Source organism: Engystomops pustulosus, chromosome 2 (assembly GCF_040894005.1).
Source record: "Engystomops pustulosus chromosome 2, aEngPut4.maternal, whole genome shotgun sequence".
Lineage (NCBI taxonomy): Eukaryota > Metazoa > Chordata > Amphibia > Anura > Leptodactylidae > Engystomops > Engystomops pustulosus.
In genome coordinates, this window is record NC_092412.1 from 210,584,751 (window position 1) to 210,607,947 (window position 23,197).

The 23,197-nt window shown below is 41.2% G+C and overlaps 1 protein-coding gene across 5 annotated transcripts in view; it reads left to right on the forward strand.

Moving 5' to 3' along the window:
• CNKSR2 (connector enhancer of kinase suppressor of Ras 2) overlaps positions 1 to 23,197 on the forward strand; it is a 219,998-nt gene that overhangs the window by 64,026 nt on the left and 132,775 nt on the right. For all 5 annotated transcript variants that reach the window (XM_072137974.1, XM_072137976.1, XM_072137978.1 and 2 more), the window contains 4 exons: positions 3,739 to 3,780; positions 5,113 to 5,232; positions 9,598 to 9,657; positions 10,634 to 10,702. In XM_072137974.1, coding sequence (XP_071994075.1) covers positions 3,739 to 3,780; positions 5,113 to 5,232; positions 9,598 to 9,657; positions 10,634 to 10,702 — 291 coding nt within the window. The remainder of the gene's footprint in view (positions 1 to 3,738; positions 3,781 to 5,112; positions 5,233 to 9,597; positions 9,658 to 10,633; positions 10,703 to 23,197) is intronic.

Below are 23,197 nucleotides of genomic sequence, written 5' to 3' on the forward strand. Positions count from 1 at the left end.
GGAGGAAGAGGAGGAGAATGTTGGCGAGACACAAGAGGGGACCATTGTTGAGTCCTTCACTGTTCAGCGTGTATGGGCAGAAGAAGAGGAGTTGGAGGAGTTGGAGGAGGAGGAAATGGACAGTCAGGCCAGTGAGGGGAGTGAATTCTTACGCGTTGGTACTCTGGCGCATATGGCAGATTTCATGCTAGGCTGCCTATCCCGTGACCCTCGCGTTCAAAGAATTTATTCCAGCACCGATTACTGGGTGTTCACTCTCCTGGACCCACGGTACAAGCAAAATCTTCCCACTCTCATCCCTGGAGAGGAAAGGAGTGTGAGAATGCATGAATACCAGCAGGCCCTGGTGCACAAGCTGAAACAGTATTTCCCTTCTGACAGCGCTAGCGGCAGAGTGCGTAGTTCTGCGGGACAAGTAGCGAGGGAGAGTAGGCGAGCAGGCAGCTTGTCCAGCACTGGCAAGGGTACGCTTTACAAGGCTTTTGCCAGCTTTATGTCACCCCAGCAAGACACTGTCACCTGTCCCCAGTCTCGGCAGAGTAGGGCTGATCTTTACAGAAAGATGGTGAGGGAGTACGTAGCTGACCATACCATCGTCCTAAATGATCACACAGCTCCCTACAACTACTGGGTTTCAAAGCTGGACATGTGGCACGAACTGGCGCTGTACGCCTTGGAGGTTCTTGCCTGCCCTGCCGCTAGCGTCTTGTCCGAGCGGGTTTTCAGTGCAGCTGGTGGCATCATCACCGATAAGCGTACACGCCTGTCGACTGACAGCGCTGACAGGCTGACGCTTATTAAAATGAATAAAGGCTGGATTTCTCCTAATTTCCAATCTCCAGCAGGTGAAGGAAGCTCAACCTGAATAATTGATCCACTCCTCCTCCTCCTCCTCATTTTCCTCCTTCTCCTCCTCTTTGTACAGTAAAGCAGAGGAAACTGGCTATTTTTTGACAGGGCCCACTGGCTCTTGCTATAGTACTTCATGCATTTAATTTTTCTGGAGGGCCACCTACCCGGTCCTCTGTTTGAAACAATTTTTGTGAGTGCCACATACAGGCACTCAATCTATTCCATTTTTCTGGAGGGCCACCTACCCGGTCCTCTGTTTTAAAAAATTTTTGGGACTGCCACATACAGGCACTCAATCTATTCCATTTTACTGCAGGGCCACCTACCTGCTCCTCTGGTTTGAACAATTTTTGGGACTGCCACATACAGGCACTCAATCTATTCCATTTTACTGGAGGGCCACCTACCTGCTCCTCTGGTTTGAAACATTTTTGGGACTGCCACATACAGGCACTCAATCTATTCCATTTTACTGCAGGGCCACCTACCTGCTCCTCTGGTTTGAACAATTTTTGGGACTGCCACATACAGGCACTCAATCTATTCCATTTTACTGGAGGGCCACCTACCTGCTCCTCTGGTTTGAAACATTTTTGGGACTGCCACATACAGGCACTCAATCTATTCCATTTTACTGCAGGGCCACCTACCTGCTCCTCTGGTTTGAACAATTTTTGGGACTGCCACATACAGGCACTCAATCTATTCCATTTTACTGGAGGGCCACCTACCTGCTCCTCTGGTTTGAAACATTTTTGGGACTGCCACATACAGGCACTCAATCTATTCCATTTTACTGCAGGGCCACCTACCTGCTCCTCTGGTTTGAACAATTTTTGGGACTGCCACATACAGGCACTCAATCTATTCCATTTTACTGCAGGGCCACCTACCTGCTCCTCTGGTTTGAACAATTTTTGGGACTGCCACATACAGGCACTCAATCTATTCCATTTTACTGGAGGGCCACCTACCTGCTCCTCTGGTTTGAAACATTTTTGGGACTGCCACATACAGGCACTCAATCTATCCCATTTTACTGGAGGGCCACCTACCTGCTCCTCTGGTTTGAAAAATGTTTGGGACTGCCACATACAGGCACTATCCAAATTAAATTGTCTCCATTGCAGCCTCCACACGTTGTCTCCATTGCTACCTCCAAAAGTCGTCCATATAGCTGCCTCCATACATCGTCCCTTTATCAAACGAGGTGTGTCAGGCAGAAATTTGGGTTGTTTTCATGGATTCCACATCAAAGTTGTTAACTTTGTCACCACCCTGCTGTGTAATCCCCAAAATATACTGGCAAACTTTTACCATTTAGGGATATTATTTCAGCGCTTCTTGCGCATCTGTTTACATTCCCCTCACCCGGCATATCCTAAACTTATAAGAACGCTACTACACTTGATCTTATACAAAAGGTTCTTAGAAGTGCTGTTTGGGGAGTAGCCTAGAGACAGGGGCTTGGATTGGCGAAAGCTCGCCTGGCAGCGGAGCGCCAGCTCCATGCCAAGATCCAACTAACATAGTTTTAACTGCAGCACCTTTAATCTACTACTAGTTCACTGCCTCCATACATGGTCCCCTTATCAAACGAGCTGTGTCAGGCAGAATTTTGGGTTGTTTTCATGGCTTCCATGTTAACTTTGTCGCCACCCTGCTGTGTAATCCACAAAATATACTGGCAAACTTTTATCATGTACCGATATTATTTGAGCGCTTCTTGCTCACCTCCTTTGGTTCCTCTCTGCCACCCATTGGTTTGAAGCCTGAGTCCATTTAGGGTATGTCGCCATGCCACTCTCTAGCCTGCTGCCGCTGCCTCTGCATGCCGTCCCCTATAGTGTCAGGGTCAATTATTGGATGTTTTAGATGCTATCTAGCTTCATTCTGTCACTCTGTCATGGCCATGCTGTTGCCCATAATTTTGGCATAATGGTGCGATTATGCAGCCTCAGAGGCATCCATGCATGCTGCCCCTGCTGTTTCCTGTCCATTTCCGTGGTGTTTCCATCCTTTTCTGAGGTTCCCAGGTGTTTGGCCAAGCTTCCCTGTGCAGAGCCTTGGTCCCCTTGAAAAATGCTCGAGTCTCCCATTGACTTCAATGGGGTTCGTTATTCGAGACGAGCACTCGAGCATCGGGAAAAGTTCGTCTCGAATAACGAGTACCCGAGCATTTTAGTGTTCGCTCATCTCTAATTATGATCCATCTAGTTCTGTGAGCACTTATGTGGTTAGATTATCAGGGTACAAGTTTATGTACACTTTCATTTACCCTCTGAACATTTTATACATCGAAAAAGCGATGAGACAAATCAGAGATGATGGGATCCATGACGTGCATATAATACACATACTGTCAGTTCTACTATATACCTCCATCCCTTTGTCCAGGATAAAGAACTTATCTGCCTGTAGATTATAGCTCTCCTTACACTGTGATGTGTACATGCGAGCAGGGAGTCTGTGTTATTGTGTAGAGCTTGTCCTGGAATGCATTGGGAATGGGCCACTGCAGGAAGCAGAGGGAGAGAGAAGTTATGAAACCTTAGGAAAGATGGCTGCCGACCCTAAAGTCAGAAGTTACAGGGTCGGGTCTAGTGGCAACCAAAATTATGTACACCAGTACTGATAGACAGGTTGGAATTATATCTGTGAAATTCTCTATTTTTGTTAATAACAGTGAATTAGAGAATGTGTTATTTTGTTATCCTGAGTTTAATTAAGAAACTTGTCTTTGTGGGGATACCCCTTTAATGCACACAGTGCTGAAATATATGTATACATGATGGTATAGATACTAGTCTTTTGTCTTTAAATACAGTCCTTTCAGGACCTCTAAATTCTGTCCTATTAATGTAAATTATTTTTGTATTGTTTCAGGAATGTACTGTGTATGAAACGGAAAACAAGATTCTTCATGTGGTGAGTAATATTAGTGGTCACTGGTATGTGTTTGTGCGCCCGTGTACACACATACTTTTTCTACCCTTCAAGTGAACTATTCTCATGAAATCTTCAATGAACCATTAGTTCAGTGAGTGTTTGTGTTTTATATGTCATTCATTTTCTAGTAGGTTTCTCCATGCAGTTTCTTTGTGGTTTTCAAATCTTCTCAGGAGTAGACCTAGCTACTGTGATTTTTCTCCTATTCACTCCTTATCTTTCCTTTTTAGAGGTTTCATGTAGTTGGATACCTTGGTGAGCTTCTTTTCATATTGATAGCAAGACAGAATTCAGATTTGATTTGATGTCATTTCAGTGATGATCGGTTCCAAAAAGGCATGCAATGCTCAATATAAATCATGTTTTAATTAGTCTCATCATTTAATTATGTTACAGTAATTTAATTAATCTCACCTGGCTCCTTGCCAGAATCCTGTGCGGAGTCCCTGGGGCTGCATTTCAAACCTAAATGGTCATTTTCAGGGGGAGGGAGGAGGAGTGAGGGGATGTTGGAGGGGCTGGTTTGAAGAGGATTGAGGAGCAACACCAAATGTAGGAAGGATGCAATTGGGCAGGAAACCGTTTATATCTAAAATACCACCTTCCTCCTCCTCAAGGGCTCAGCACAGTATTCTGGTAGGGAGCAAGGTAAGAAAAAATAATGAATTGTAAAGAAGTAAAATGATTTAAGTACTAACCAAAGCATGATATATAGTGAGCATTATGTGCCTTTTTGGAACCTGTCATCACTGAAAAATGCCTTCCGTGATGACAGGTTCCCTTTAAATCAATAGTCCAATTAGTACAAATACTGGTGCAGTTTATAACGCAATTCTATGCAGGGCAGGTCCTGGACATGGCTGGAGTCTCTTAGTATATCCATTGTAATGGGTGGGGTGGAGGGAACATCAAGAGCTGTTGCATGATGTGCAACGTTGTATCACGTTGTGACAGAATATTGCAATATAGCTTCCACCGAATATAGCAGGTTCACCCAACAGAATGATATGGAAAGATACATTTGTGTGTCTGTGGGAGAGATTATTAGCAGCCTTTTACTGAATAGACAGAAATGGACCCTATTGTTGCCTAGATTTCAGAATTATATGGTAGAGCATACAAAGTAGATCTTCATTAATAATACTTCATTAGAGCAAATTACCTAAGTACTTAGGCTTTAATCAACCTTTTGTCTTGATTATCTGGGATATTCTCCAATTCTCTTTCCAGTTTAATATGCAATGAAACTTAATACCTTCATTAAATGATATCACATGTTAACCCTTTGACGCATCTCCTATTTTCTTTTAGTGTAAAACCCTGTCAGGTGTTTGTGACCACATCATCTCCCTCTCTTCTGATCCCTTGGTTTCTCAGTCGGCCCATCTTGAAGTCATACAGCTATCCAACATCAAGCCAAGCGAGGGGCTGGTAAGAAAGGCACAGTTACTTTCCGTATGATCGTCCTTAACATTATGCAGTTGCACATTTCGAGCAAGCACATTTCAGCATATTATTGCCTGCAGTGTAGCGCCATAATAACTTAGCACTATGTCACTTGATATACAGTATATGGGTTTCTCCAGGACGACTGAATATTACAGACACGGCTTAAGTGACAAATTTAATTACGAGAGTATGACGGGAAGGATGCCTCCTTATATGCTGTCATTATGTGCAGCTAATCTATAGTGGGAATGCACATAAAACATTAATTCACCCAGGACTGCATCCAGTTTCTAGCTAGAGTATGATTATCCATGATACGGAAGAGTAGTAATACTCCAAGGTTGTGTTACAATAAGTCACAAGGTCTTACAATACACATAGTTAAGCTAGCTATTGCCTTAAAGGGGTATTCCGGGAATATCAAAGTCTGATACAAAAACCCATAATGCTATAAATAAATGAATGTAACAAAAGTTAATGTCCTTAATCACAAAATGGAGCTTAAATAGTTAGATTTTATGATTCACAAAATTTTATGACCTCTCTAAAGTTATCACCAAGATGGCTGCCACTGGAAACTACAAGTCCCAAGATCCTTTAGTTATCAGTAACAGCTCCTCCCTCTTATGCTCTGCTCCCAGTAATGATCTAACAGGTTTTCTTGCTCTGTTACCATAGTAATGATCTTGCCATCACCAAAACACAGGCCATACTGGATGCACTTCAACCAACTGACTACAGCCAAACATAGTGGTGATCACATGACCTGCCCAGGCAGGTGCAGGACATGTGATGTGGACATGTGACCAGCGGCCATCTTCTGTCCTATGTCTGCTCTGCGCTGAGAAAATTAACGGACTGATTAAAGGACCAGTAGCATTTTAATTCTTCATTACAGTCTATGTCATCAGCATTTTTCTGCTAAGGGGAACAACTAATTAAATATAAGCTTATATTTTATGGACCCATTTGTATATGAATTATGCTGATTCCTGGAATATCCCTTTAACTATTCAATATGATATTTTAATATTTGAAAATATAGATCTGATTGATCAAAGCAATTTTAAAAAGTGTTTTAAGCGATTGTATGTTGTGTAGTGGCCTGATGTGACCCCATTGGCTGGTCTTTAACTGGTGTTTCTCAACTTTTATTTTTTACTGTAGTATTAAGTGGCCCACAGGTGAACAACCTGATGGGTCCCTTGGCCCCTCATGTGTGGTGTTCGACAGAGCAAATTCACCATATTTTGCACCGATATTCCATATACCGCATCTAAACCATCTTATGCATGTGTAAAGGTTAGGAAGAAAGATACTATATGAAGATTTTGCATTGCCTCGTTTTAGGAATTTGCAAATTGGAGATCTATTATATACATATTACAATAAGGGCAGACTAAGACTGATTTGGGCCTTGGGCTGTATGAGTGTCATAGCCTCTAAGTCTAGAATTCACTTCCTACATATGATACTAAAATCAAGCTTTTTGGGGAATGGAGGCTACGTCTATTCTTCCTGCTTTCAATCTGTGGTGCCAGGACCTTTTGGAGGCCTTTCAAAGGTCCTAAAATGGCTCTTGTGTACATGTGTATTGAGAGCATGAACAAATGGACCATAATTTCATAAGTGAAGGTCCTTCTCAGTATAAAATCTAGTGGGTGGTTTGGGTGGCCATGGGCCCCGGACTACCACCCAAACCACCTATATTATAATCCACTACAGGGAGTCCCCGGGTTACGTACAGGATAGGTTCTTTATGTTTGTTCTTAAAGGAAACCTACCACTTGTAGTGGCAGGTTTCCGATGGCAATATCGGGCACCAGCTCAGGGTGAGCTAGTGCCGGAGCTTATTTTAGTTAGTGTTTTAAACCGCGGTATCGCGGTTTAAAACACTTTTTAAACGTTGTAGCCGGCGCAGGCAGGTACGCGCTCGGCGCTTACCGTGCACGCGGCTCTCATTCACTTCCTATGTAGCCGCGCCGAGCGCGTACCTGCCTGCGCCGGCTACAACGTTTAAAAAGTGTTTTAAACCGCGATACCGCGGTTTAAAACACTAACTAAAATAAGCTCCGGCACCAGCTCACCCTGAGCTGGTGCCCGATATTGCCATCGGAAACCTGCCACTACAAGTGGTAGGTTTCCTTTAAGTAGAATTAGTATGCAAGTCGGAACTGTATATTTTATAACTGTAGCCCCAGCCAAGTTTAATTTTGTCTCTGTGACAATTGGATATTGTGGATATGTTGGATTGTCATGGGAACCAGGATTAACAATAAATCCCTTGCAGACAGCTTTGATAACTGTTATAGCTGTTTATTGTAGCTTAGGACTAAATTAAAGTAAATTACTAATTACCAGAAGTCCGTTTATAACTAGGGGTCGTCTGTAAGTCGGGTGTTCTTAACAGATTACTGATTACAGTGCATGTTCAGTGGTTTGTTCCCCCCAAAAAAGACTTTACTGGTGGGCTCTATGCAATCTAATCCAACATTGGTATTATGAATTCTCTTCTCAACAGGGGAACATTGTGAGACTCGAATCACAGGGGATTTCCGCCTAAGCCCATTTTTGTGGTCCCGGTTTGCCCTTTTATGTTGAAACAGTCTGCACATCATTGCATTGAATTTGATCAGTAAGGCAAAGCAATATTCCCTATTCCATTGGTGTCCTCCCACAGCACACTGTTCATATGTACCCGTCTATCTGCAAATATCTTATCCCTATCCAAAGTAATATTATTAATGGCATGTGATTTATTAATCACATTTTAGATATTTTTTTATTGTGGTATATTATTGTTTTCTGTTATTTTTTTTAGTTAACACTTTTTGAATTATATATCTTTTTTTTAAATTTCAGATTGTCTTTGCACTCTAAAGATCTAGAACATATCTTTTTCCTGTTTCCTCTTTCAGTTTTTGCACGAATGCTTTGGCGTTTGAAGCTTGTGGAGTGTGAGCTTACAGTATTATTCCAGGCATAATAAAAGGATTACTTGCCATTTGATTTGGTTTCAAATGCTCTGCAAGGTTCTCGACAGCCTTTGATAACTGCCTGGGGATCCTACTTTATTAGCTGTTATAACCCATTTTACCTAGGGTCAGTATAAAAGCATAAGAGCAATGATAACAGTATGAGGTGCCATTTTGACCCCCTTTTTAATGCGATCTCTTATTCACTGATGCAGTACATTACCAGCGCAGAACAAACCTCATCTTGACAGAGTTCGGATATTACTTTGAGAATGATGATAATTTCCCTTTGAACAGCCAGAAGCATCTTATTTGTAATTATGTAGGACATCATTTCAGTCCTATTTATTCTCCACGACATAATCCCAATGTGAATAAGGGGCTGATGTGCTGCACTTCACAACTATTAGTCTTGGGTCGAGTTCATCTTTGCTGTAGCTGCCCTCTGATAATGGATAAAGGCTACTTCACGTAAATGTGCGTAAATGTGCGAGGATAATATATATTTGCTCTCCTACATGTGTCTTTATGTACGCACATATACTTTATATTTTGAGCCTTTTCGTTCTTGCATCAGCAGGAGGAAATGTTCTATATTAAAGCAGGATCAATGTCACTGTTCACATTGACAGCTACAAAAAAATGAACAAATTGGAATATACATTTTGTTGAACATGGATAGTGGGGATTAATGGGGGCATTCCTAGAATTAATACTTTACCGCGTAAGGACCTGGTTAATTTGCTCCTAAAGAACCAGACAAAAATTCCCCATTTTTGATTGTGTTCTTTTAATAGAGCTACATTTTTAATTTTTTTTTGGGCTCGCAACGTGCTTTTTGTGATGTTTTTTTTTTTTTTTTGGTGAGAGAAATACAGGAGTCTTATTTTAATAAGACGCGCGGGCCAAACATTTAAACGACGCTGTGAATAAGCACAACTCAGCGTAGCCGCTGACAGCACAGCGCGGCTGGCACTGTCAGTGCGCCACATCACAGAAAGCCAGCAGTTATTGCACAATATATGCGATGCTCCCGGGAATTCTTACAGGGCCCCGACTGACAGGGGCATGTAGGGGGTGTGTTGGCCGGCCCCCTCATGAATACGGCCGTTTGCCAGGGGACCTGTACGAGGATCCGACCTCTTATTTAGTAAGAGGTCGGATCGATTAAAACAAACTTTGCACACAAAAATTTCAATAAAAATGTAATAAATATAAAGGGGTTGGAGAGATGATTGGGGGGAACATATTTGGTGGGGGGATTTTTGGGGTGTGACAGGTCCACTTTAAGGCTAGTATTGGTTGGACCTTTTGGAGTTGACATGTTCATGCAGGAAACTGTTTCTTCATAGCAATATATGTTTTCTCCTAGGGGATGTACATTAAATCTACCTACGATGGTCTTCATGTGATAACTGGAACAACTGAAAATGTAAGTATTGTATTTATATATATCACATAATCATACTTTATTAAACATCAGCTGCAATGTTTAGAAACCTATATTATAATAACTTGTAGTTATGGTGGGGTAGCACTCTGCTAACACTCTGCATAAATTATTGTATCAGTATGTGGGACTTCTGTAAATAAATGGTGCCATCTTTTATATTGCCCATGTATTAAAGGACACCCCTCGGCTCAATTAAATGAACTAGCTGTACATACTAATGAAAGAATCTCCCTAGCCCTCCCTAGGAAAATCATTGTGAAAATCCTAACTTTATTGAAACATACCAAAGAGCTGTGCCATACTGCGGCATCTAGCGGTCCAATCGAGTGACTTCCTGCGGTCCAGTGTATTCATGAGCATCTGGTGTGGGAGTGGCGGTCCTGGGGAGACGCAGAAGAGAGGGGAGTGCCTGGACGGTCCCCTCATGAATTTGCCGGAGCGCTGGAAGAGAAGTCCGTTGATCCGGACCTCTATGTGTCACAATCCGGCACAGCTTTTTGGTGTGTTCTGATAAAGTGTGATAATTAGAAGAGGGCTAGGGACAGTCTTTGATTAGTAAGTGCAGCTAGTGCGTTTATTGAGCAGACAGGTTTAATTCATGACAATGGAATAAATGATGCAATTAAAACTCCAGCATAGGACAGTCTTGAATTAGCCCTGCCTGGTTTTAGGGATAGTTCTGCCAAAATAGGTACTAGTGGTATGTAGGAGTATGCCCTTAACCATTCTGTAGAGATTAAGAGGGCGAATAGCAGTACCTCTCTTTCAAGTGGCTAAATTTAGTCAGATTGTTAAATTCAGTCAGAGCATATGAAAAAATTATGTCATCCCCCACAATCCCTTTCATTATATACCTTTCTACACAATGATCAGTTATAGAAACCATAAAGACTGAAGACTATTTTCCAACCTAAAACAACAGTAGACCTCACTTAGTGCTCATATTCTTTGACAGTCCCCTGCTGATAGATGCAAGAAGATCCATGCTGGTGATGAAGTGATCCAAGTCAACCACCAGACAGTGGTATGTATACTGCATCTTACTTCTCATCGTATGGATAGCTGAGCATGTCCTACAAGCAAACACTGTTCTGCACATCTGCCCTGTTACAAATTCTTTATCCAGATAAGTTGAGCTTGACCTGAATCACAGAGGATGGATACTATAGGAGTACCTGCTGCATGTGTCTACATTGATACAAGGATAGCATGGAATGTAAAGTGTTGTTTTGTAGACTATTTGAGACATTAATACAAGTTATTAGGCGGCTTTTCAACTTCAGTTTTATGGGATTCTAAATCAATAAGCTATTCTTTGATAAGTTTATTAGTCATTCTGTTCTTAGAACTTTTTTTTATTTCTAAGAACAGAAGTTCACCGTATTTGTCCAGTATCCAGAATCTCCTTCTAGTGCATTCGTTCTTACTGGATAGCCAATGGTAAAACTGGATTCACTTGGCAGAAGAATCCAGGCAAAGTAATTGACCGACTGGGCATGTGCGACCAATGTACCAAACATAGGTGGTGAACATTCTTGAAACAAACCTTAAGAATAATAGGGCTCACAGTATGTATCTAGTACGTAACAGCAATATATAAACACAGACATATAATTTATTACTTGATGAATCCAATGCAGAAATTATGTTTATTTGTGATGCACATATCATTAAAAAATGTCTACTTTTATTTGTTTGTTGTCAAATTTGTTTCACTGGGTATTGTTGGGGATCACAGTTGTTATTGAGTTAAGATTTTTGTTAAATCTTTAAATCTTCATCTGGAAATAGGTTTTTTTTTTTTCAATCAATCAGCAATGGACTCATTTCAGGATGTCTACCTGCAGTTTTCAATACAATACAATACCAATACAGTGTTGGGTATTATTCCTGGAGATCTAGGTAGCCATACCTTTGTGTGTGTTATTTGTAGTAGCAAGACTGTAAAAAAATTATTTACATCCAGGTTGTAGCTGAACTTGGAGCAGTGTGATCTTTCTATTACATTTCCCCACAGGCCCCCCTCTTCTCTGAGTTACTGCTATAGCAGATTGGGTACTGCAGATTGGAGCAGAGAAGATGGACTGTGTAGCAATTCATTGCAGTGACTTGGTCGCAATTTGTTCAGACTTCTTCAAAGTTCCAAGTCCTGCTACAATGCTGTAATATAAAAGTATATTTCACAGTCCTGCTGCTCAACACAACACAAAAGGTATGATTGCACAGCTCTCCAGTACTGCTACCTAACTGCATCTTTGCATAGTTAAAATTGTGTACACTACTGACATATATATCTCATCATATAGTGCTTTAAAGCGTTAAATCTTACTGGATTTCTCTTTTTTTTTTTTTTTTATTTAGCACAGTTAAATTCAGTACAGGCAGTCCCCGGGTTACATACAAGATAGGGACTGTAGGTTTGTTCTTAAGTTGAATTTGTATGTAAGTCGAAACTGTATATTTTATCATTGTAGTTCCCGACAATTTTTTTTTTTTGCCCCAGTGACAATTGGAGTTTCAAATTTTTTTGCTGTAATAGGACCAAGAATTATCAATAAAGCTTCATTGCAGACAATTTTAAGCTGATTATTGCAATCTGGGACTATTTTAAAGCATCCAGAGAGCTTCACCAGAGGTCACAGTGGGCAGAGGGGTCCGTCTGTAACTATGGGTTGTCTGTAAGTCGGGTGTCCTTAAGTAGGGGACCGCCTGTACTTCCCTTCTGTTCAGCATCTATTATTATAGGCAGAACAATTCATGGCTAATTCTGTGCTGATGAGCCTTTTATGTGCGTTTTGTCTGCCAGCTTGAAATGAGACATACTGACTATGAGGCCATGACACTGAAGTGTTTTACTTTAAAGAATTTCTAACTAAAAAAGTGAAAACTTCTTTCTAATAGTAATTCGGAAGGTAGAGCAACCAATGTTTGGTAATGACGTATTTAATGCTTTCAAACATTTTTGTTACAGAAGCCATTTGTGCTAATGTGACCTCACCTTTAAATTGGCTTTTAACTCATATTCTTCTACATAATATACAGTACACCTAAAGGGTTAAAAGATGGCATAGCATTTCCCTTAACACCATTAATAAATTTGCTTCTGTACAGTCTCCAGCTCTATAACATGTTATATTTATGTACTTAATATTCAGCTCCTTCTCCTCTAATATTATAGAACATTATGTATAATCTTGTCAGCTCCTTCTGCTCTATACCATGCTGCCTGCAGATAGGACACTATATACAATCTGAACAGATCCTAATGCTCTAGATTCTAGAACATGCTGCTTACAGAAAGAACACTTTGTACAATCTGCTTAGCTCCTCCTGCTCTGTAATAAGCTGCCTGCAGATATGACACTATGTAAAATCAGCTCAGCTGCTCCTGCTCTATAACATGCTGCCTGCAGCTAGGACACTTTGTACACTCTGTTTAGCTCCTCCTACTGCATAACATACTACCTGCAGATAGGACACTATGTACAATCTTCTCAGCTCCTCCTGCTCTATAACATGCTGCCCGCAGATAGGGTACTATGTACAATCTGGCCAGATCCTTCTGCTCTGTAACAAGATGCCTGCAGATATGGCACCATGTTCATTCTCCTTGACTGCCTATAAAACTGGAACACCGGGGCGCATTTACTAAAAAGTGCAAACTGTATTATGTGTAGGACTCTGCATGCTAAATGTAGCATACGGTCCTGCTGTGTTCCAGAACGCCCCTTTCCGTGACAAAATCTGTGTTACGTGAAGAATAGTCCAGCCTTGACACAATGGGTCTTGTACGACACAAATGTGGTGCTGACATTTCTTAAATACCTGTGCAAGCAGTTTGAACATAAAAGAACGTGCAAAGTCCGACAGAAAACTGGCGCACAGTCCTTGGTAAATGTGTCCAAAGTCCAAAGTTTTGTTTTGCCTGGTATGTATTCATGTATTGTATTCATTGACCTGCCTTTTGTAATATATGCATTTATTTTTGGGCCATTGAATCTGTGTTTATTTGACTGAGGGTAATTGATGTTCATCTTGACATAAAATGATTCATAAGAAAGTAGGAAGGATGCCGGATGGAAATATTGTCTCCTGTGTTGCGTGAACAGATTGGACAGACTGCAGAAGTCTTATTTGGCTGTATATAACATAACAATAATATAGGAGCACAGGAAATCCCAGATGACTTTAATTAACAACTATATTCCGGTCAAATATAATACTAGGTCTTCACTGTCAGCGGCTTCATTCATGGAATAAATGGTCAGAGGTTGGTATAATAGAATAATACCTGCAATTTACCAGATAGAGATACATCGCCTGCTATGGTACGGTTTTAGCTGGGAGAAAAAAAACCTTAGTCATCTGCAGATTACAACTAAATTGAATAAAAGGGATATACTTCCCATGAACTTATACACCCAATATCACACTATTCATTGGTACATACAAGAAAATGTATCTAATGACGCATAGGGAGACAAGAGCAACCAGGTAGGTAGATAAAAACTTTTTAATAATTTTAATTTAAATTAATAACATCCCATCAGTATATATATACCATAAGCATATACATAGAAATTCTAGACAAAGAAAATATATATACAAAAAAAAAATATACAGACATATACAGTTTCAGCATAAATCGGAACATATTCCTACTTTAGATCACATTTATCATCCTAGACCCCGTGCCTGAGGGTACAGAGTCATAGCCGAAGCAGGAACAAACATCTGGACCTATAACTTCTAATGGTGGTGATATCGAAGTATGATGGATTTAAAGTTTGCATTCACTTGTTAGGCCTCATGCACACTTGTGAGTGGAGCTTTCCCGACCCATGTCAGCTGGGGCAAATACAACTGCATATAGCCCATTTCTCTCGATTATTGCTTACAGTCCATAGTTCTCGGTTATTGCTTACAGTCCATAGTTCCCTGATATTGCTCATGGTCCGTCGTTCCCGGATATTGCACAAGTTCCGTTGTTCCCGGATATTGCACAAGTATCGTTGTTCCCGGATTTTGCACATGGTAGTGTGCATGTAGCCTTTGAATTCCAGGGTTCTGTTAAAGGGGAGGCTGCTTTAAGACCTTTGGTGAAATAGAGGACATATTGTAATCCTCTAACTAGGAAAACTGTGTGACATTTACTCCAAGCAGTTGTGGTTATGTTAGTTCTGATTCAGTGAATGCACTAAGCACCTGTTTAGCAGACAAGTGTACAGACAATGTGATGTAATACAGTGGGATATGTGACCATGTAGACAGATGCTGCCCAAACAGTTTTACAAGTAGGTTGCAAACAGTGAGGAGCATTGATTCATTTTGGCACTGGTGGCGATGGAACCGTGCTATATTTAATTAATGAATTGGTGCACGGACTAAATGTTTCAGAACACCCTAGACCAGCATTTAGCTGCCTTCTTTTTGCGTGACAAATTGCGCCAATAAAATTGTTGAAACAATAGAAGCGTCAGAAAACAGTTGGATTCACAAGAGGTGGCTAAATGTTGTGCCAAAAAATAGAACAAATCAAGAGTGTCGGAAAACACCAATATTGTTGGGTCAACACTTCAAATTCAGGCGCAAGAGGCACAGAAAAGGAGGAAAAAAACACATCCAGTCTTTGCTTTAAAGGCCTTAATAATTGACCCCCAGTATATCTATTTTAGTGACTATGGGGCACATTTACTTACCCGGCCCATTCGCGATCCAGCGGCGCGTTCTCTGCACAGGATTCGGGTCCGGCTGGGATTTAAGATGGTAGTTCCTCCGCCGTCCACCAGGCGGCGCTGCAGCGCCGAAAATAATCTTAACGCCCCGGAATGCACCATCCCATAGAAGGTGAAGGTGAGCGCTCCCCAAGCGACACATTTTCGGTTTTTAAATGCGGCGGTTTTTCCGAATACGTCGGGTTTTCGTTCGGCCACGCCCCCCCGATTTCTGTCGCGCGCATGCCGGCCCCGATGCGCCACAATCCGATCGCGTGCGCCAAAAACCCGGGGCAATTCATGTACAAGCGGCGCAAATCGGAAATATTCGGGTAACACGTCGGGAAAACGCGAATCGGGCCCTTAGTAAATGACCCCCTATGTGTCCATAGCTCACATACTGATTTGATTGAGCATGGTCCAATATAGATAATCAATACAATTTTATCAAAAGAGTGAATCCTATCATGAAAATATTCAAGTAATTCCTGATAAACTCCATTCTGTTGTCTGGGTTGGTTCTGTCACCACCTATAGTATTATGGAATAGCTACTATTCTTCTCGGACCTCTCTCACTATTATAGCGCTTACCACTCAATTTTATTGGTCTCTATTTAAAAAGATTTTCTATTCTAGTAATTTGATATTGAAAGTGGTAAGGGGTTAAAAACATTAATGATGCCAAGGGATATCTATATTGTTTGTTGTTTTTATTGTTAAGCTGGAACTTTCTATTCCTTACCATCTGATGGCCTGAGGTGATCCCACAAACCAGTCCGGATTCGTCTCAATCTCCCACCAATAACACCCGCAATCTGTGCCGTCATTATTTTAATAGGTGGTGCGAGTGTGCTACTATCTTCCACAAAATGGCGGCACCCACGCAACATTGGGGTTAAAATGTGAGCATTTAATGGGTTAACACCCACCATCTCTGGGGTTCCAGGGTGGATATTCAGGTTGAACATTATTTTCAATTTTGTGTCCGGCCTGAAGTTTTACACATTTCGTAGATTTTGTATATATGAACAAGGGGAACGGGCTCTCGGTTTTATCATTGAATCAAAAATTTGTGCAGGGTAAAGTGTGTGTAAGGCAGAACGTTGTGGGAATGTGACTTTATTCTTATTAGTCACCTTAATGAACTAGAACAATGTACATAATAACCTATAATATATTTGCGTATATTATGGTGTCTCAGAGGGAGGAGACTTTGGGCCTGTGAATCAATTATGAGCTTCAGTCCCTCTAGCTAACAAGAACGATTTAGATACTAGGAATGTTTTTGTTGTCTTCAACTAAGTAGTGAATAGGTTAGAGAAATAAAGCTAGCAGTGGACCTTCTTGTCCTTTTCTATAACAGCGACTCCACCGGTTCAGGGGATCCTGGAGGGAAGCTACAATAATAATACAGTATAAACTCAAGTATAAGCTGAGTTTTTCAGCACAAAAAATGTGCTGAAAAACCCTAACTCCTCTTACACTCGAGTCTATGAAAAAAACCTCTGAACCTTCCGATGCCCCCTCCCCCCCCAGATCTTCTCTTCTGTCTTCAGCTCTGGTTCCATCTTTGGGTCATTTCACGCTGCGTCGGCCACTTGCCAACAGAAGAGAAGACCTGCGGGGGGCGACGGAAATGTGAGTACAGAGTTTTGGGGTTTTTTAGGCTATAGCACTACAAGAGGGCTGTTGGCTATACACTGGAGGGCAGGTGGCTGCTGGCCATATACAAGGGGCTGCTGGCTATATGCAAGGGGCCGACACTGGTTATTTAATAGGGGCCTGCTGGCTATTTACTAGGGGACAGGGAGCTGGCTATATACTGGGGGGAATGTGCTTGTTGGCTACATACTGGAGAGGCTGTGACCAATGCATTTCCCACCCTAGACCTATACTCGAGTCAATAGGTTTTCCCATTTTTTTTAATGTTAATATTAGGTGCCTCGGCTTATACTCCAGTATGCATGGTGAGGTTTTTGACATGCCTGTTTTTAAAAATACCTATATTCTTCATGTGGAAATAATGCTGAGGCATCCATTTTTATAATTTTTTGCCACGCCATTACTGTTTTCTTTCTTCCTGAACAGGTATAAATATATAGATAATTGGGTGTCTGCAGATTGGGGTAGTCCCTGCACAACTCTGATGTTGTCTAATGGTAGCTGCCTGTTGTCAATTTATTCAGTTATTTAATACAAGTACGGTATCTCAGTTCAGGATTGGTGAAAGGTCCTCTTTAAGCCCTCGTGCACATGAATTTCATGATCAACGGATTGGTTGTTTGTGGCTTGTGGGACATCAACATTAATAATAAGTATCTAAGCAGAAAATATAGGTATAAACAGGATCTTCTTAGTGTTTTGTGGCTCAGGCAGTTGTCTCACACACAGGGCCAGGCAGACCACGGTCATGTGCGTGAGCCCATAGAAATGAATTTGTCTCTGTGTGATCCAGTGAATTAATGGATAGCACACAGACATAAACAGCATTCATGTGCATCAAGTGCTAAGTGTTAGTCTTTTAGACTGGGTGTATGGACAATGTTTCTGTATCTTAAAGCTAATTACTGATATTATTTATTAGATAACATTTTTCCATCCTGTGTATGAATTGTGATACAGGAATTCTTGTGTCTATAGAACACTGTGCACAAATATGTCATCCTTTGTGTCCAGCAAGTTGTTTTATGCTTGAGCTGGATTCATATAATGATTATTTTGAATGTAGAACCTTTATTAGAAATGCAATTTATTTATTTATTTATTTATATGGGGATTGTTTTGTTTATTTTGATAAAAAATCACCATAAATTTTCTCATTTACATTCCCACTAAACCAATTGAAAATCAATAGCAACTATACAGGCAGTCCCCGGGTTACATACAAGATAGGGACTGTAGGTTTGTTCTTAAGTTGAATTTGTATGTAAGTCGAAACTGTATATTTTATCATTGTAGTTCCCGACAATTTTTTTTTTTTTGCCCCAGTGACAATTGGAGTTTCAAATTTTTTTGCTGTAATAGGACCAAGAATTATCAATAAAGCTTCATTGCAGACAATTTTAAGTTGATTATTGCAATCTGGGACTATTTTAAAGCATCCAGAGAGCTTCACCAGAGGTCACAGTGGGCAGAGGGGTCCGTCTGTAACTATGGGTTGTCTGTAAGTCGGGTGTCCTTAAGTAGGGGACCGCCTGTAATTTGGTTGAATTCCTAAGCCAAACACTATGCAAAGTTTTTAAAACTACTACCTTAGGAAAGTTAAGGAAGCGTGTAAGGTAATAACTTTCCATTTCACATTGCATGTAACAAGTTAATTAACTGAATTTACTTCCTAGTTTACTTTTAGACTTGTGACTTACCTAATACGTTACATCATATGGATTTCATGTTCCTTGCAGATCAGTGCTCCCTTTATGTGCCCAGCATTACACTTATGAACAAGTCAAATTACAGTATTCCAGGTTGTGTACTATAATTTTAAAGACTTTCTAAAAGCTTTTATGTTGTCGCTTATATCATATACTGGGTATTAAACTCATTAAATGTTTTTTCCTTTAAGAAAAAAATTGACACTTTGACAAATCTATTGGTCAAAAGACAAATATATGTGTTTAAGAATTTAGGGAGGGCTTATGTGTATTGACATTATTATAGGAAGACGTGAAGAGCTTTACTGTTGAGCACTTCCCTTTCCTCTCTCTCGGGTTTGTTTGAAGCACAAGATGGCTGCCTCCCTGTTTTTGACTGATGTAAGATAGAATTTTTCATCTTCGTCTCTGCTTTCCTTACTTGTAAGTGCTAATACATTAAGTTGGGTAAAGTTACAGAATCTGTCGCAGTGAGGGTTCTTGTAACTGGAGATCAAGCAAATCCACATAATCTATGTCAGTGCAGCTTTTACATTTGACATTTCTGTTCGGTCTCATGTATGACTAGGCAGCAGATCATTTTTTTTTATATATCTTTGATGTCTTCAAGAGCCTTTTGTACAGTATAAGCTTTTGAAAAAGATTTCATAGTAGAGTCTGTTAAATACATTTTTAGGAATCCCCAATACTTTTCTATAATCCCCTCCCTTTTTTAAATAGCTCATCAGTATTGGATCAGTTGGGGTCTACAACCCACTACCCCCAACATTGGATGCATTATAATGATCACCGCTTTTGGAGGAACATTGCAGTCTCTTCAGTGATCACCAAACACTGCGTCTTACATTGTATATGAGCTTTCTATGGCATTTTAGGTCACCCCATTCACTCAAGAGGGATTGAGCTTCCTGGGAAGCAAAAGCTCCACTCACTGGAGTAACCCCTTTAATTTCACACAGTTAACATTTACAATATTTTTATTGAAGTGTAATGGTTCTTTACTAGAGATGAGCGAGTATACTCGTCCGAGCTTGATGCTCGTTCGAGTATTAAGGTACTCGAAACGGCTCGTTGCTCGGACGAGTATTTCCCCTGCTCGAGATCGAGCATTTAATTAAAAAAACACAGTGAAGAACAATGAAGAATAGAATAAAAACAGTGAACACTGTGAACACAGGATCATTTAAGTGAAAAACACAGTAAAGAACACAGTGAAGAATAGATTACAGATGTTCGGCACATCTGCTTACTTGTCGGAAGATACGCGCGGAACGGTGCGCCCAAAATAGCATGTGAAGAACAATATATATGTGTGAAGAACACATTGAAGAACACGGTGAGCAGGACAGAGACACCGGGGAGCAGCACAGAGACACCGGGGAGCGGCACGGAGACATCGGGCAGTGGAACGGAGACATCGGGCAGCGGCACGGAGACATAGGGGCACGGAGACATAGGGGCACGGAGACATAGGGGCACGGAGACATAGGGGCACGGAGACATAGGGGCACGGAGACATAGGGGCACGGAGACATAGGGGCACGGAGACATAGGGGCACGGAGACATAGGGGCACGGAGACATAGGGGCACGGTGACATCGGGGCACGGAGACATCGGGGCACGGAGACATCGGGGCACGGAGACATCGGGGCACGGAGACATCGGGGCACGGTGACATCGGGGCACGGTGACATCGGGGCACGGTGACATCGGGGCACGGTGACATCGGGGCACGGTGACATCGGGGCACGGTGACATCGGGGCACGGTGACATCGGGGCACGGTGACATCGGGGCACGGTGACATCGGGGCACGGAGACATCGGGGCACGGAGACATAGGGGCACGGAGACATAGGGGCACGGAGACATAGGGGCACGGAGACATAGGGGCACGGAGACATCGGGCAGCGGCACGGAGGCATCGGGGAGACTTCAGTGGAAGAAGAGCAGCGGATCCCGGGACAGCGTATCTCCCGACCGGTAAGCAGATGTGCCGAACATCTGCAATCTATTCTTCACTGTGTTTTTCACTTAAATGATCCTGTGTTCACTGTGTTCACTGTTTTTATTCTATTCTTCACTGTTCTTCACATCTGCTAACTTGTCGGGAGATAATATACGCGCGGAACAGTGAAGAATAGATTGCAGATGTTTGCATACATCTGCTAACTTATCAGAAGACATTCTTTTTCAATTAATTAACACATTTTATTCCCGAACCATGGTCCCTTTGAAAAATGCTCGAGTCTCCCATTGACTTCAATGGGGCTCGTTATTCGAGACGAGCACTCGAGCATCAGGAAAAGTTCGTCTCGAATAACGAGCACTCGAGCATTTTAGTGCTCGCTCATCTCTATTCTTTACCAGTATTAGACTGGTTATTACACTTTGGCAGTTGCCAATGCTATTTCATATAGTACAAATATGTTTTCCAAGGTGGGAAATGGAAAACAATCACTCCTTGAAAGGCAGCCCCCATCAAACCAAGCATGACCTACAAGAAGTCTAATAACATGATATGGGATTAAGCCAAACCAATATATCTATTCCAGAAGGAACAGATCCCCAACTGTATTGGACCTGGTTGCTTCTATTCAGAACAGCATAGGGAACTAGTTTTGCTCAGTGATAAGCTATTGGCTAGGGTTGGGTAGTTTGGATAATTTGCCAACTAAGACTGCCTTATAGGCTTGCGGAGACTTTTATCCATTGATGCTCCACTCGGATTTTCTGGGAAATATTCAAATACGTTTTTCAAGGTGGAAAATGGATATACCACATCGTGCTATTAGACTTCTTGTAGGTCATGCTTGGTGTAAAGGGGGCTGCCTTTCAAGTTAGCAAAAGGAGGCATTGTTTTCTATTTCTAGTAGAGGGTTTGAGACTGCTAAGGACTGGAAAGTAACCTCCATCTCTCTGCACCGCTCCCTGCTTTCCTATAATATTAGCCAGGACGTGCCAGAACTCTAGCACTGCTTTCCCTGTGTGGCTAGGAATGTACTCAGTGCAGGAGATACAGGTCAGACTGCTGGGACCCCAAGCGATTTGAAAAGTGCAGAACTGAAATCTCATTTAGATTTGCACACAGTATTTCTGTGCATGACTTCAGTAAATTGTAAGCATTTCACATATTTGCTTAATAAACTGCATACATGGCTATAAAGATAAACTCTAAACACAAAAAGAAATATTATCTAAACCAAATTTTCCAGAATGGCAGGATTTGGAATAGTTTTTAAATTTCTCCTACAAAAGGAATTGGTCAACAGTTCAGACCATATAAGTTAGAAGCCATGAATAGCAATATGACTATAACTTTGTGTGTTACTAGTAGCTGCAGGAATCTGAATGCATTTATGTTCCAGGATTGTTGCAGGTCTTTGAGTACTGGTGTAAATCTCAAATCATAACCCATCCAATTTGCTTTGAGTCACTGATGTTATAACAGCAGTTATTACAGGTGGAGGGGCTATTCATCAGTACTTTAAAGAAATCTTGAACACCAGGGGACCACAGTGCTCCAGATCAAGCTAAAATCTTGGAATTTAAGTTAATTTTCACAGACCCGCTGGAACACTTACAATTGTATTGTTACACATATCTCTAGAGTTTAACACTGTCTGTATGGTCAAAACGTAGCTTTTATACCAAGAGATAATTGGATACTCCCTTCTGTTTTAACAGAAGAAATTAAGCAATTTCGGGTTTTAATCCCAGATGTCTGATTAATTCACCATAAAAAATCAACTTTTTTTTTACATTTATTAATCGTTAATCAGTGGATATTTTTAGATTAAATGTGACTTGGCAATTTTTCTTTAATTACATTTTTTTTTTTCAAACAACTATTTCTCCTTGTCTATTAAACTGGTTGTTCCAAGTCTGATTATTATCCCCTGTCCTGTAAAAATTTGAATGGTAGAGGTCTGACTGATGGACCCCACAGATCATCAACTACAGAAAACAGGATCCTCTTTCTGGAAATTGCCGAGCACAGCATTCCGCTATCTCCGGCATTCTCATTCACTGTCCATTCTAGCACTAGCGCTAGAGATAACCGATAACCAGCAATTTTTGACAATCCAATTGCATTGAATTGAGAAGCAGGATACATGATCGTCCTCTCGCTCCATCAGTCTGTGAGAATGGGGATGACTTATGGGACTCCCAGATTGGTATCCACTGGACAAAAGTTATGCAGTGGTTATTACCTGAGGTCCTGGTGGGAAACTTGGCTTTTTATCTACTTAGACATACGGCTTTATCTGTATATACATCACCACTGGTTTTCTGTGGACAGCAAGTGGTGGTGCCATTGATAACGATAAAGCCTGTATAAACTGGCAGGAGGTTGAAAGAGGCGATGACATGACATAAAGCCTTCAGCCACCTCTGTCATTATAGCTTTTCTATTTTTAATATCTTAGTTTA